This window comes from Ostrea edulis, chromosome 7, assembly GCF_947568905.1.
Source record: "Ostrea edulis chromosome 7, xbOstEdul1.1, whole genome shotgun sequence".
In the NCBI taxonomy this organism is placed as follows: Eukaryota; Metazoa; Mollusca; class Bivalvia; order Ostreida; family Ostreidae; genus Ostrea; species Ostrea edulis.
Genome location: NC_079170.1, coordinates 12,501,263 through 12,518,780, shown reverse-complemented (window position 1 = coordinate 12,518,780; position 17,518 = coordinate 12,501,263). Strand labels below are relative to the sequence as shown.

General features: G+C 34.2%; 2 protein-coding genes across 2 annotated transcripts in view; one reads left to right on the top strand and one right to left on the bottom strand.

Moving 5' to 3' along the window:
* The window catches only part of LOC125654246 (interferon-induced protein 44-like), a 129,154-nt gene that overhangs the window by 58,094 nt on the left and 53,542 nt on the right, over positions 1 to 17,518 (top strand). The gene's annotated exons all lie outside the window — the stretch shown is intronic.
* On the bottom strand, positions 4,331 to 9,364 carry LOC125654283 (uncharacterized). Its single transcript, XM_048884135.2, has 5 exons — positions 9,148 to 9,364; positions 6,977 to 7,059; positions 5,460 to 6,192; positions 5,105 to 5,211; positions 4,331 to 4,855 (listed from the first exon to the last, which is right to left on the bottom strand). Exons 1-5 carry the CDS (start codon positions 9,323 to 9,325, stop codon positions 4,472 to 4,474), a joined length of 1,485 nt encoding a protein of 494 aa, XP_048740092.2. The 5' UTR covers positions 9,326 to 9,364; the 3' UTR covers positions 4,331 to 4,471.

Genomic DNA, 17,518 nt, shown 5'->3' with positions numbered 1-17,518 from the left:
CGAGACTGTTGAAACCCCTGTACCATCAACTTGTCTCATAAATCTTTCAAAAAATAAAAAACTAGGAGTAGGGCGAACACAGATCCTTCCTATTCACCGCATCCATCTTCCATGTCTGACAGATTGAGAAAATACGGGAAATTGCATTGTTTAGGCTTACCCAAAATAAATCTTCAAACATCAGAGAATGCAATAATTTGCGGCTTTTAACTCTGTGAAAATTTCTACTACTATCGACTGGGGATGCTTATTCCTCCTAGGCACCTGATTCCACCTCTGGTGTGTCCAGGGGTCAGTGTTTGCCCAACTATCTACTTTGTACTGCTTATAGGAGTTATGAGATTGATCACTGTTCGTTATCTTCACCTTTCATGACAACTTGCCCTAGGATGCAACATTGTCGCTAATACTGAATACAACACAAGAAAATATGCAGAAGCAAGTGCAAATTGTGATCAACATGTCAATTTGACTGACGTCAATAAAACGTGACGTATGCATATTTTGTTTCCTTTCTTGAAAGGCATATCAAGCAATATCCCCTCCCCCCTCCTCTTTTCCCAGTGAGAAATATATTTCAAAATGAACAGGACAATGCTTACTTGGTAAATCATTAATTCGAATATAATATCTTTGTTTTGATTTATTATTCGACCATCATACAGAGAAAGATGTTTCACAACACTGGTTTGTGTACAAGTAGATGCTAACATTGACAACGAGAAAACAATATATGTATCAAACCGAAGTATCTTATTGTACACGTTCATTTTCTAAAAAAAAACCAGTGCTGCGATGTAAATTTAGAGAGACAAAAATATCTCCGGCATCTGGTTGTCAAGGGGGTGTGTCCCCATATCAATCCGAGTTATACAAAATTAACCTGCGTTCCTCAATACTCCATTCTCGAAGAATATTCATAAGCCGCGCCAGAAAATCGAAAACGAGGCTATAGGGTTACGCAGTAAACAATGGCGACTGCATGGACTGGGAAACACTGTTGTGTTCCGCAGTGTAACGGCAACGGTAAACTCCATCCAGAGCTGTCATTTCACAGATTTCCTTCACAAGATGAAACGAAGAAGGCGTGGATATATGCTATAAGGAGGGACCCGGGCCCATTGTTTAAGGTTTGGCGTAATATTAACTGCAAGTTTACGATATAGGCGTATACCATACCATGCATTCAACCGGTATTTTTATAATAGCCTAATACACTGTACCTGGATGTGCCCATAGTTGCACGAAAGTTTCATAGAGGACATAGATCCATGATGTCAAATGTTACAATTCAGTTTACAATGAAATTACATAATATTATCTCATGATCAGCTGATGATGTTGCTGATAATCTGATGTAGGGGAATCACACATAAGCCAGAACTTTGCACTTCACTCACTGAGATCAACTTGCTCAATAACTGATTACTCATGGTCATGGTCGCTCCTGTAAATGTTGAGGTTCCAAATTTCGGAGATCTATATGATAATCCACATACTTCACTTGATACAGAACTGTTTTTACAGGTCCAGGACAATCTCAATAGTTTTAGTTATAGGCCTATAGCTTTATTAAGCTTAATGGAAATAGCTTAATTAAGCTAGTTTACATTGAATTTGTAATTGCAAATGCATAGAATTTAAAAAAAATTGATTTGATATAAACATTAACTTTATAAAGCTATGCATGTATCTTAAATTACTTATATGAATATCATTGATAACAAAGAATAGCCTAGATATGTCTACGACATGTACATATATGATGTACATTAAAGTGGTATTCGACATGATTTGAAATTCAAACTGGACTTCTGAATGACTGATGTATTCTTGAGGTACAGATATTTCAATTGTATATCTCTCTAGCAGATGGTGTGTACACAATTGTGTACTTGCGTTAAATATAGGCAGCTACGTGCCTAATAATAATCACATTTGGCAATTAAAGAACAATCTTTTCAGTACTAGGTCAAATAGCATAAGTGACATGAGGAACCCAGCATGACTTATCATTGCAGATAACTGAGCATACAGTAGTGTGTTCACGACATTTCAAGAATACAGATTTTAAATGGACACCATTAAGAAAAACATTGAAACCAGGCAGTGTTCCATCCATTTTCAACTGGACAGATGAAACAACTCCAAGGCGGGATATATCCAAGCATCCTTTACCAGAGAAAAGAGCAAGGAGGGAACTAACATATGATGTTGAAAATGAGGACAATATGGAGGTTGACACAGATGCTTTGGACAGGACTACAAATGAGGATGGGTAATTTCTATAAAATGTCAATCTATACATTAAGCCTTTTGTTGTCTACCAAGTTAGTCATGAAATTGACAGTAAAATATTCATATGGAGTATCAGCACAGACATATAATACAATTTTATATAATTTATTTTCTTTGTTTTTGTTACAAGAAACAATTATCTTTTTCACTGGCCTAAAGTTCTGATGAGGTGTATTATTTAATACTTTTATTCTTGATATGTAAAAGTTTAATGTGAGAAATGTTTGAGAAAATATAGTACTGACTTACTTATATACAATTACAAAATGTATATGACAGGTCATATAAATACTACTGATAAATCAAATGACACAATATTTTAGCTTTTTATTTTCCAGATTTATTACTTATTCAGAATGTTTTTTCATTATGAATCATTCTCAAGATGGTTATGCAATTGACATACTTTATGAAATTGAGCATTAGTTTGTCATTGTAAATAGCTATTTTGGATGATTTAACTCACAACATGATCATTTACTGCTGGACAGTTGGGTGCTGGATCATCTAGGTCATGACATGTGAGTATATATATCAATCTATATGTATTATTTATATATATGTATTGAAAGTGTTGAATCAATCTTTTATAAATAGTAAAACAGAGGAATTACAGAAGAAGAGTGAGCACATTAAGGAGTTAGAAGAACTATTAAAGAAAAGGGAAGATGAAATAAGAGGTTTAAAAGACAAAATTGAAATAGAAAGATTTGGGGTGCAAAGATTTTCTGCTGACAATGCCATGATTCTTTTTTACACTGGCTTTGTTTCTTTGTCAATGTTTACAGCAGTTTTTGATTATGTCAAACCAGCAGCTAATTCTTTGCATAGTTATTACTACCAAGCTAGTGAGAAGGTAAATGAGCAAAGCATTGTGGGAAGGCAAAGAAACATGTTACTCATTGATGAATTTTTTATGTTCTTGTGTAGACTGAAGTGTGGGCTTATGGAACAAGATCTTGCCATTCGATTTAATTGTCATGTTTCAACTGTTAGTAGGAAGATTATAACCTGGGCAAATTTCTTATACTTTGCATTGGGATGCATCAACATATGGCCAAGTAGACAACAGATAGATGAAAAAATGCCAAAGTCATTTAAATCGCTCTACCCACATACCCGCGTCATCATTGATTGTACTGAGATCAAAACAGAAAGACCATCGTCTCTTGCACTTGGTTCTAAATGTTATTCCTCTTATAAAAGTGCATACACATGGAAAGGTCTAGTGGGCATAGCCCCTCATGGTGCTCTAAGTTTTGTTTCTAATTTGTTTACAGGGTCTATGTCAGATGTTGAGATAACAAAACTCAGTGGTTTGATAGATCTTTTGGAAAGTGGAGATTCTATCATGGCTGATAAAGGCTTTGTTCTTAACAAAGTTTTAGAGGGTACTCGAATCTCAATCAACACCCCACCCTTTCTTATGAGTCAAGGCCAGTTCACAAAGCAAGAAGTAGAACAAACACAAATCATTGCAAAATTGAGGATACATGTGGAAAGACACATCCGTCGGGTCAAAGAGTACCATCTCTTTGATAGTGTTATACCCTTATCAATGGTTGGTACTATTAACCAGTTGTGGACAGTAGCAAATTTGCTAACATTGTTTAAAGGTCCTCTAGTGAAAGATTGGTCTAAGTAGATTCCTTGAAGTAATGCACAAGTATCTTTACAAAGGAATCACTTTTGTTTTCCTGCCTGTCAGTTACATTTTCATTAATGAACCACATTCTCATGAAACTTGCAGGAAGGTCAGTTAAGAGATTCAAAACCATGTACATGTAAAGGTCAAAGTAACCCTAAATATTTATATTACTTAATCATGTATTATATGTAAGTCAAGCACTATGCATATTTCCATAAAACTTGTATGGGAGGTCAATTCTGATGCAATTTATCCCCAAGTGAAGTTTATTAATAAGGTCCTCGTTAATGTCAAGGTTAATAAGGTCATCGTTAATGTCAAGGTCACTAAATGAGTCAAATACTCCACAGTCAAAACCAGTATTCCATAAAAACGAACAAAGTCTTTATCAGCCATCTGAATTTGCTCATGTATTGCCGTAATAATATAATTCCTAAGAATCAACATGTACATTTGTAATTTACTAGTAAATATATTAAGCTTTGACCAAAAATAAAGTATCAAATAGCTGAATAGCAATTATATTTAATTCAAATAATGGTAGAAAAAGAAATCATCAAGCTTTGCTTTCATTACTTTCCAAGTGTCTATATTAAAACAAATCAATTCCAAATGGCTCTCCTCTGAGGTCCACACAAAGAAATGACACCATTCCATTCCTGTCACTGCCATTTGCATCATGACTTGAAAGAAATAGGCATGGTTCTCCTTGAGTTTGTATCCATTTTCATCCTTGGTGAGGTACTGGCATTCTGACAAAGGATTTACTGGACATTTGATCTCCAGGAGTCCATATTTGGGGTTCAGTGTTGGGCAATACACCTTGCGGTCTGGAGTAGCAGCTAACCATGGGGACCAAGGATTCACCACTAATCCACAAGGGTAGATGTTGAGGTCATTGTTCATTTTCTGCAAATGAAATTTGAACTTTTTAAAAACAAATTTTAGAACTTGCATTAGGATATACTTGTATAAGTAGATCCATATATTATCTGACATTTCTGAAGTTATAAGACAAAAAATTTGAATGAAAATTAAACTTTTAAAACATTTTACAGCTATCATCAATTTTCTGAAAAGTAAATTGAAATGAAATTTGTTTTTAGCAAGTCGGTCTAACTATTGTGAGAGAAATATTAAATTTAGGTCTTTATATACCTCAACATAGGCATTTGCTGCAAGAGGCTCACAGGCTATCCCATGTCGCATGCTAGAGGTCACAACCTTTCTAGTTGACTGTAGTCTTTCAACTAGTGGACCATACTCTGAAAAGTAAAACTACATTTCCATCATATTATAAACATAAAGATCATCAAATTAGAATTCTTATCGTTCTAAATTTCATCTGTTTCATTTCAATAGTAACAATACACATGGTGTAATACAGATAACTATCAAATTTGATTCATGGGTGTAAATCAGGGAAAATTACTATAGGATATAATATGGCAAGTTACTTATCATTTCTTGATTAAATATATTACAGAATTATTTGTATGCTGTCCCAAGTTACCTTTCCTTCTTTTTATGATGTCCCCTGCTACTGATGCAGTGATTCTATCCTTTCGAATCCTGTGCCACTTTGGATCCTGGGATTGAAGACGGGTACTTTTTTCTATTTCGAAGCATTCATTCTCTGATAAAGTTAATGATTGGAATTGGATGCTCTTGTTGTAGTTGAGGACTACCTGAAGTTCGTTATCCATGTGATTTTTCATGGGTATATTTGGAAAATCCCCTGCATCCAAAATACTCAATACATAGTCACTGTGAAGTTTTTGTTGTGTGGCGAGTGGAGAGCCTTTAGGGAATTTGCCAAATCTTGTATCCACATCCTTATTTTGGGCACTTAAGGAGACATTAGAGAGAAATAAACATGTCTTGTCCACTACACTTAAGTTCTCACACAATTTATAAACATCAAGTTTCTCTGCACTAGATGGAATTGGGTTGTACAGAGTAGATCTTAGTCCTCTGGTCTGTCTTTGTGGAAATTTTGTGTCATATCCTTGGACTGTGACATCATCGGACACTGACCCAGCAATCCTCTCACCTCTTGGAATGTGCCATGTTTGTGGAAGGGATGTTTTGGCCACATCACATGGAATAGCTGACATTCCAGTTGTCTTCATGTGGGCTATCGAATATAGCAGACCAGCAATATGTCCACAACATCCTCCAGATCCAATGGCACAAGAACAGTTGCTGGCTTTGCTGTCATATGATGGACCATTCCTGATTACAACCTGTAATAACATTATAGAGAAATATTGTACACACATGTAAAAGAAAACACTCCCAGTAATTCTTACAAAGCACCTCATGCATATATACATTGTATAGTAAAATTGAAAATTTTGTTAAAAATATTACAATTACATGAAATTAGATAAGGGCTTTTATGCATGCTTATGAAATGAATGTCTTATTTTGTTAGTTCAGAGAGCATAATTCTGGTTTGTAACTTGTGCAACTATCATGAACCACAGTATATGTGTCATGCTAGAAATTTACTCCCTGAACTCATAACATAAGACACTCATTACATTCAAAAGATATATAACTGATATATAGTAATAAGTCTAAATTGAGAGATGAGAATGATCAAATGAAATAAAATGTGAAACCTGTAAAAATTCACAGTTGGGTGAGATCAAAAGTTTAGTGTCTGACAAAAAACTAAATTCACATAGTTTTCACCAAGACCCCCCCCCCCCCCGAAACTAAATGATGAATCCTGAAACTAATAAATTAACAAGTAAGAACATATGAGTATAAATAAAACTATATCTTTTCTATTGTTTACTCACACATTAACACTATTAGATGTTCATTAAAATGTAATATTATTTTGTGGTTTTAACAGTCACTCATCCTTTTCCACTAAAATATAATCCATTTTGAATGGCAGAAACTTACAGGATTTTTTCCTTCTTTCCCTTTAATTATTTGAATTTAGATCTTTAACCGACATTGATCTTTTGATCCTGCCCCTTATCAAATGACATTGAAAAGAATATACATGTATACCTCTACATCATGTGGTGCTTCATTTTTCCTTTGTGAGCGATAGGATTTAGCTCGTATCAAGCAGCCAAGGTCTGTTGGGTACACTAAAGAGTAAAGAAAAATCAATTGTAAATTTTCTATGTTTTCATAAGAACATTAGATTTCATATTATTTCTGAACAAAATATAATCATGAACAACTTAATTGTAATCTAATGTGAACCCAAAAAACTAAACATGTACAGAAATAACTGCATAATATACTGATAGATGCACCCTAGTATCCAAACATCCTGAAATCAATTATATATTGTATGTACAAACAATATTACGTATCTTTGAGAGAAAAGCATTCACTTGATCATGTTGATAGTACACACATAAAAAATATTTTATTCAAAATCAATGAGATTGGGCAGCAGGCACAGCCTATTCTAAATCTCTCCCTAATAAAAAATGAAGTACTGAAAATACTTGATATAAATACATTTATCAGAATCAGCTAGAACCATTCTAATGATGCAACAGGATAGTGTTTGGAGGGGTGTGGGGAGGAATAATTAAATTGCAGGATCTTGCTCTATGTAAGTACAGGCACATAGAGTCACCTTTTTGACAATTCAAATATTATTTGTTATTTTGTAATCCAAATGAAAAATATATTGGGTAACAACACCCCCCCCCCAACACCCAACACCCCCCGGAGAGTTGTTGTTGTCGGTTCCTTTTTATTTCTGTGCAGAATTCCGGGTAACGTCCACACTAGTGGGACCCCTTCCAGGTATCTGGTTAGCTGCACGCATGGCAGATCTCACCTTGAGAGTACTTACACTTTATATACAGATACAGATAGTTTATTGCCAAATAATGGGGCATATAAACATTGCAATTAAGTAAGATATGTTTGATCAACAACTAAAGGTACCAAGGGACTATGCATAGGGAATATGTATACTGTCATATAGTCATAAATATCATTATTGTATATAATCTATTTGCATACACCTTTCAATCATGACAACTATTTGTAAATCATAAAAAGGTAAACAGATTTGATCCACCTCATACCAAAAGTTGGGATTCAAGAATATTCATACATTTGTAAAAAAGAGATTGAAAACCATAATGTATATGTAATGCATGTATATATATATATATATATATATATATATATATATATATATATATATATACCTGTACATAATATGTAGACTCTCGTACATTTTTAATATAAATATACATATATGTAATATTGGCATATAAACTTTTTTTTATTTTGCTTACTGAGCCTTTTTGTGAAGCCAACAACCCAATCAACAATATTTCTTCTACGATAAATCATTATTCTACTTATGCTTTATATACAGTACCCTGATTTAAAAAAACCAACAATATTTTATTCACTAATACGTGAATGAGATTGGTCAACAGGCATAGCCTATTTCAGCCCTCTCCTGTCACATGTACATTCTCCTGTCACATGTACATATGTAGATCTAATATATGAATAAGAAAATAACCATGAAAGAGGAAAACAATAGTAGAAGTAGAAACGTTTAGTTGCAATGATGCTTCATATATTTTTATATTAATTCTTTTTTCCATGATTAGGACTACCCTATAATAACAGCAGTTCAAGTGTAGGTTGTTGGATAATAGCAATTTGTAATATTTTGTATGGCTTGTAACAATGCATTTCTGCAATGTGTATAATTTGGATAAACAAAAAAAAGTAATGGTAGGCATTTTCAACAGAATTAATACAATTTGTACACATTGGAGTATCTGATAAACTGTGATGATATATAGATCTACTTTCAAGTTAGTTGCATTGTTTCTTAGTTGACAATGTACATTATGTATTATATATATTGACAGTTTCTAAAATTGAAAAGTTCATTATTATTTTCTTTGCACAAATAGGAATGCAAAAGATTTTTGAAAAAGATTTTCCAGAGGCATTTTAATGTAATCTGGTAAGCTGTTTGCATAATCACATATGCAATATTTGGTTATAAATTAGGGTGTAGGAGAAATTTGGCAAAGCAGAAATTTATACGTGACTTGTTCTTGAAGATCTAAACTTTTAAATGCAAAATAATTGTCGCTACGAAGCGTACGTTACCAAACACTTTAGTGAAAGTAAGACTCACTAACTTAGTGACTAAGGGATCGATCGATCGATCTACCAACCTTTTATATCAGAAATGTATTTCTCACTGAAATACTTGTAGCCTTTGTTTATTTCTTTCTGTCCCAGGCTTGAAGATGTCGATTTGATGGAATCTTCTACAAATCCGAATGTTATACCGTCAGGAATAAGCTGCAAATCTCGGGTCGAGTTGTTAGACGCTTTCATATGTTCCGCCATATTGTATATGTTGACAACACCCGATAAACCCGATAGCCTCGTTTTCGGTTAGTTATGAATATTAATGAGGAACTCATTAAGAACGAAGTATTGGAATTTGACCAAACAGAAACAAGGATACAATAAGAATTAAATTATAATAATATATTTCTGCAATAGCAATGTATGAGATATAGGGCTCACGACGGGTTTGACATGTCGACAAGGGATTCTTACTCCTCCTGGGCACTTAATCCTATTCGGGAGTTTGTGCTTCCTTAACTCTCTTGTTTGTATTGCTTATAGGCGTTATGAAATTGATCACTGTTCATTATCCTCACCTTGTATGGCAGTGTAAAGTATTTTTAACGATCTGGCATTAACATTGAGAAGTCAAAAATGTTAAATAAAGGATAGAAAAAATTAAATGTATCGCAATGAAGGTTCTTTGTTTTCCTAACACCTACTGTCACACAAGATCGAATGTCTCTTGAAAAAGATAACAGACAGATAATTCCTATAAATTCCATAAAGATTAAAACATTTAGAGTAGGGCAAATACGAACCACTACAAACACCTGAAGTGGGGTCAGGTGATTAGGAGAGGTGAGCACCCCTCTCGACAGGTCACACTCACTGTGAATCCTAAATCTTCCTAAGGTAACCGAGATAACCCGTATTCAATTCAATTAAAGCTTAACAATTGTTATGAAACACATCAGACAGCATTTACCCACTAGCATGTTGCATCAGAATAGTCGACAAGTTTAGCATTTGATCCTCTCCCTGGTGTATCCAGGGGTCCGTAATTGTCCTAGTCTTAATTGTATATCCTTTATAGGAATTATGAGATTGATAAATGCTCGTTATATTCACATTCTCAACATGATTTTTGTAGGTACCCCTCAGCTGATACTCTTGACAAAGATTGACCGACTTGGTATCAGACACATTGACCGGATGTTCTACGATAGACGAGTCAAGGTGTGTTGCGAAAAGGCATCTTCCTTCCTCGGATTTCCTCTGGGCGATGTGTTACCCCAGGTCAACTACTCTGATGAGGTCATCCCTTTTGAGGAGAGAGATTTGATAACCTTATTCAACATATGGACAATTATGGAAAGAGCGAACGATTTCGTACAAAGGGCATCTGATAAAAGCGTTCCTGCATAAAAACAAATGAGAAGAATATTACTTGTCATTGACATTTCTAGAGAGCTATCTTTCTTAGCCAGTGTCCATTTAATGATAAATAACAAAACCTAGCTTTGAAAATCATATATTTATCTTAAAACCTTTTTTTTCAATATTGACAATAAGTACGATTTTCTTATGAAAGCACATCTAAGGTATAATGAAAATAAAGCACTAATGATCATTGTTTTCACTCTATTTTGCTATGGGTCAGAACAAAACCTTAATATAGCGCAGCAGAATTTACTAATAAAAGACAATTATACAAAGAATAAGATTAATTTACAATTAATAATTGAAAGATGATTGTAACAATAGCAAATTACTAACTTACGGTAGTTGGATAATAAATCCAAAACCCACAAAAAATAATTATCCAAAATCTTAGTTCCCAGTATAAAAATTAAAATGAATAGAATTGTCTAACCAGAACTTTTGATTGAAAAGAATTTCAGTGTATATATAATAGGAATGGATTTCTAGTACAATCTTGAAAGACAATGATGCAACCATTATGTAATATTCCTACTAAAACTAGCATGGTCTAGAACAATCTCGGGCACATGTGTCAATGACAAGTAAACATAACTATTTAGAACCATCCAGGTCAATTGAGTTCAAATAATATTATACATGTACACAGCATCCACCTTAAAAAGGTTTGAATGACAATGAAAACTCAAATATGCAATGTACATATGTAACGTGGATGAGTCAGGTCATCTCCAAATAAGTAGTTAATGTGCACTTCGGTGGCATGAAGATTCACTTCATATGAGTGACTCTATTGTCAAATTAATTATTTATTACTACTTATGGTGCATTGTTTGCCGTTTTGGTATGAATATCCCCAAAATTTCAACAACAAAAAACAGTCACTAAATTTCCGTTCAAATGGGGAATCCCATGACGTAATTGTTATCGCCTGATAGTTCCTATGGTATGTTTGTTTTATTGGTGATATGTAGTAACTGTCCATATCACGTATAAAGAAAAACATTAGCGTTGTTAAAAGCCCCTGGATTTCAACAAATACTGCATGATGAACTTTTTGTGCCTGGTCAGGTCCATCTTCACTGGCATTAGAATTTCACACTTAAAGCTCAGTACCCAATGCTAAATAATTACATCATCCTATCATTTCTTATCCAACAGGAATACAGACACTAGAAAATGTTTAATGCCGGTTCAATGATAGCGCAGAAAATGTACGAATCATGTTAAAGTGACATGCATTCTTATGATCAGAAACAAGCATATTGAAGCCGCTGTGGGCATGCTATTACAGTTTTTCACTAACTTATAAACGTTTTCCTGTGTAAATACTAGAACTAAGACCAGATTCTGTTACACTCGTGGTATATCTGTTTGTTGTGCCATTGTGAGAGAAAGGAAGACCCTGGATTGTATTGGTAAATATTGTTCTGTCTTAAAGGATCGAGTCTGTGCACGTGACCTTTATCGTGGCTTGTTTTTTTTTCTTCTTATACACATGATCGTATCTTACACGTGTTTGTTGAGTTGTTGGAACTTTCGCCTCGTCTATCAAACTTCAGTTTTCTGAGCACATGGATTTAATTTAGCAATCAGATGCAGTGAGCAAAACAAGCAAGATATCATTACGATTTGTAATTAACTTGCAAATCCCATGCTGCTTTATTGTGAAGTTACAAAAAAGATCCGTTAAATTTAAAACGCAAAATATTCGAACAATCGTCAATTTCTTCATTGACGTTTTCGTTTCTTGCTTCAAAGGCACTTGATACAAAAACATATCTACCTCCTCGATAGTTCCCAATGTCTACATTTGTTGACAAAATTGGAACACGTTTGGAAGTTTCCTTATCGTAGATTATTTGTTGATACTTATTCATATCGATTGTTAGGCCGTTCTTGACGCACTGATTTTAACTACGAATTACTCTATTTATTTGATTAAGACATATGACTGCATCTGCCACTAGCTCGAAACGTAATGATGTCAAACCTATCTTCAAATTACCTTTATGTAGATGTAAAATATATAAGTTCAGTGGAAGCAAGTACGCTCTTGGTAGGAAGAGTATTAGCTTGGTCTATGGATGACGTAGTATGATTATCTATATTCTGCGTCTGTTGTTAAATCTAATTGTTTGATTTCCCCCAAGCTGTTATCAATTTACTTGTAAAGTTAAGGAATTCATCACCAGAGTACTTTACACTTTGAACTCGTTGCGTAAAAAGAATCAGTAAAGTAAAGCCGTTATAAAATTTCTAACATGAGAATCGTATGAGTTTTCAACGGAAATTACTTGAGAAACGCATCAAAAGATAATTACATGTATCAGATTATCCATGTTTCACATTTACACTTTGTATACTGTATCGATAAAACACACACACATACACCTCTCATCCCCCAAAAAATGTTCTCAGTATTGGAGACATTTAGCCAATTACCTGAAGATCAGTAAATATAATTTACTTTGCCAAATTAATTATGAAAAATATACTTTTTTCGCAAATGCAATAATTAAATATATGTATACTTTCTGTTAGAATTTACCATTTGTGTTAAAGTATAAGATGGAAATTCAAATCTTTATAGGGTTTTAAGTGTAGTTTTTTGTACTATCACAAACACACACACACACACACACACACACACACATACACACACACACTATATATATATATATATATATATATATATATATAATATTGGGGGCGAGTTGCTTAAGAGAAAGGGCGACTTGTCCTGAGAGAAGGCGATTTGTCATGAGAGGAGGCGAGTTGTCCAGCATTCGCATCATAGATACGTGTGTATGTCCAAGCTGATTTCTTCGCCATGTTGTACGGCAGCAACAAATTTTATTATGGCTCTAATCTAGAAATAGAGGTCATATCATCTAGCTAAAGTTTTTCTCATAACAGCAAATGAATCCCGATTCAAATAGTATACACTTGTGCATTCGGCTTAACTTCCCTCATACGTTATCTGCATGGATCTCGGTGTCCATGCAATAAATGCATTAAATCAATGCTACCTGCGCAAAGAAACATAAATCAATACTTAATCAAAAAGACGGTGAAATTACTTTAATATATACGAATTAACAACAATTATAGGGTCTTTCTTTGCACACTGAATTTGACTACAGATTACTCCATATACCTGAGGAAGATATATGTCTACCGGGGGATGTAACCGGTCTACATACTCTTCTTAGGCACCTGACAATTTTATTTTTGAAAAATTCACATGTGTGAAAGATACATGTGTGTTTAACAGTTGTCTGTCTTCTATACACAGTAACAACGTACATGCAATTCCACTTGTTTACAGTTTAAAAATTCTGAAGACGGTTACATCATATTATTCTCTGCTGAACAGTACTTATATCCACAGTCCGTGTTTATCCTGCTCTCAGAGTATTCAATGTATAACTAAAGGATAATAAGCAATTTCGATTAATTCAAATCAGAATAAATGTTTATTGTTGAAAAGCGATGAAAAATTGAGTAGTACATTTACATAAAACCCCGCATAAGACATATAAAAACAAAAGCACTTACCATTTATCCTCTTTTGTTTAATAGACCAGAAGTTACAAAACAATTAGGTAGGTTACATGAGGAATATGTTTTGGTTTCAGCTGACAAAGCATGTAACAAAAATGTCTTTGTTTCTAAGGCTCATTATTACAACTGTGTTTTAGACGAATTTCGCATTAATTCCACTTTTACATATAGTAATCGTAACTGTACTCCAGCTCCCTTTCCAAAAGATGATATTCTTCAAAACCATGCTTCAGTTTTAGACACATTTAATATCCAAGTCATTGGGTCGAATGAATATGAGTTACCGTACCTATACTGGATTCCTAAACTACATACAATTCTTACAAATAACGATACATTGTTGGATCAAGTAAGTGCTTTACCAAACCCCATTTTTTGCTCCTCCCGAGAATATTAACGGTTGTGAAGGAAAACCTTTAAACTAACAGTTCGACTACATTTGGCAGAAGTGGTGTCAATGCAATGTGGATTCTAAACAATTCTAATAAACGTTTAGTAAACCAGAAATCGCAAAACTGTTCCTAAATCAATAACATCAAGACCTTTGACTTTTCAACACTTTACACGACCATTCCTCACGATAAATTAAAGACTAGACTCTTTGACATCATAGACAGTTGATTCTTCAACGAACATGGAAAACGGAAACATTCATATCTAGTGATCAGTCATCCAAGAAATTGCTTTGTTAAACACCACTCTGATTCCACGCACAAGTACTCTGAAGTTGGAATAAAAAGACATGTTAGAGTTCCTCATTGACAATATCTTCGTGATGTTTGATGGTCAGGTTTTCCAACCGTCTGTTGGAATTCCCATGGGCACGAACTGTGTTTCGTTATTAGCTTACCAGTTTCTATATTCATATGAAGCAGAATTTATTCAAAAACTTCTACATTGTACGTGAGAAGAAAAGATGTATCGTTGTGGTCTTCAATTCGACATTTAAATGCAAGTTGAAGATGACGAACAGTGATCAATATCATAGCTCCTACAAGCAACACAAAATAGATAGTTGGGCAAACACGGACCGCTGGACACATCAGAGGTCGGATCAGGTGCCTAGGAGGAGTAAGCATCCCCTGTTGACCGGTCACACCCGCCGTGAGCCCTATATCCTAATCAGGTAAATGGAGTTATCCGCAGTCAAAATCAGTATGCCAAGAACGGCTTAACAATCGGTATGAAACACGTCAAACAGTATTTGACCCAATGCGAGGTTGTATTGACGAACTAGATTGTTATAACGACCATAGAATTTGCGAAATGTTGACTTCAATCGAGACTGTTGAAATCCCTGTACCATCAACTTGTTTGTCAGTAGCTTACCTCGATTTAAAAACTGACTATACCCAGAACAAGCTCTTGCATATCGAATCAGTTGATATATATAAACACCATATGCAGGTGATAAGGGAATATTGCTACATAAATGTGGGAAGTTGACGATGGAGAAGCTGAAATCATCCCATTTGTCATACAGTTGAGTTGTCAGTTTGCCGTTAATGTCTACTTTCAATAAAATATCGAGGTATGAAGCAGAAGTGGACAACTCTGTGGTGTCCTTTATTTCGAGTTCACAGGGATATATCAAATCGACATATGAATGAAAGCTATCATTGTTAATAGACAAAACGTCATCGATATATTTAAAAGTCGAATTGAAGGTCACAGCGAGATATTTTTTCTTCTCGCATAGGAGTTTTTGAATAAATTCTGCTTCATATGAATATAAAAACTGGTCAGCTAAAAAAGGAACACAATTCGTGCCATTGGGAATTAGTTTTATCGACAACGTTTTGTCCATTAACAAGAGAAACTTCCATTGATGTAAAACGTATACGGTACAACATTTGATGCACCAGATGCACATTTCGACAATTAATATCTCTTCAGTGATGCTCAAGCCGAAATTTTGGGAAATCGAAATAACAATAAACTTGTAGAAGCTAAAAGGAAAAAGAGAGTGCTAAAAATAGAGCCAAATTCGTCCAAGGATAAGAGATATGCATGACGGAGATAATCCTTAATTTTGAAATGAATTTCTAAATTTTATAACAGCAATTAAATATACATACGTATAAATAAATACGATGACGGATTTACGGAGTGGCGTAGCGTGCCAAACAAGTGGAGCCAAATTCGTCCAAGGAAAAGAGCTATGCATGAGGGAGATAATCCTTAATTTTGAAATGAATTTCTAAATTTTATAACAGCAATTGAATATACATCCGTATTTTCAAGCTAGTAACGAAGTACTTACCTACTGGGCTGTAGAGACCCTCGGGGACTAACAGTCCACCAACAGAGGCCTCGACCCAGGGGCCATAATGTAAAACTTGTACGGTACCAATTTTGATGCACCAGATGCGCATTTCGACAAATAATGTCTCTTCAGTGATGCTCAAGCCGAAATTTTGGGAAATCGAAATAACAATAAACTTATAGAAGCTAAAAGTAAAACAGCGTGCCAAACAAGTGGAGCCAAATTCGTCCGAGGATAAGAGCTATGCATAAGGGAGATAATCCTTAATTTTGAAATAAATTTCTGAATTTTATCCCAGCAATTAAATATGCATCCGTATTTTCAAGTTAGTTACGAAGTACTTAGCAAAAGCAAAAGCACCATATGTCTATTCGATAGTGGGACTGATATTACATAACACAATAATAGATAAATGCTCAGAAGTTTACTTTTTTACACTTGAGATTTTTTAAAGAACTCTCTGTCCTTTACAAAAATTAAAACAATCTACTTTTCTAAGTATGTGTGCAGTAACTGATAAATGCTTCGTATTTTCATAAAAAAGGTGTATGTGACTTTCTACCAAGAGGTTTGTATGAATATATAATTTCTTTTGAAAATACTTTGATAAAACATGCTTTACCCATACACTTCAATGTAAAATAAATCAAGTAGTAAACAAAATTTTGATAATTCCTATGGTGAATTATTTTTATTTGCTGAACCCTTCAAAATAACACCATGGTTCCAAAATCCCTACATCCATTTACTAGATATGACGTGTGGCTGTTATACTTATGTTTTATTCTTATACAGGAATTATATGATTGAGCACTGTCAGCTTCACCTTTTTACGGTAATTATTTTTTGTTTCCATTTTTTTCTAAAACGTTCAACTCCCATGAGTACATTAAATACTTTGATTGTGGACACAAACTAGTTAATTTTAGTGTCATATCATTTAAGAATAGTCGTGAATTTGTGAATTTATCTTTTAATAGTGAACAGATAAAGACGATTGCACTGTTTACACTGCTGTTAACGTTACGCCCGTCATGTACACAGAGTTTGTCAACTCGATAGTGGGATTGATATAACATAACACGGTAATAGTAAAATTCATATCTCATATAAAAGTCAAAAGTAAAGATGCTCAGAAATTGTTAATATTGCACCAAAGCCCAAATTATACGACCTTGACATTATATAACTTC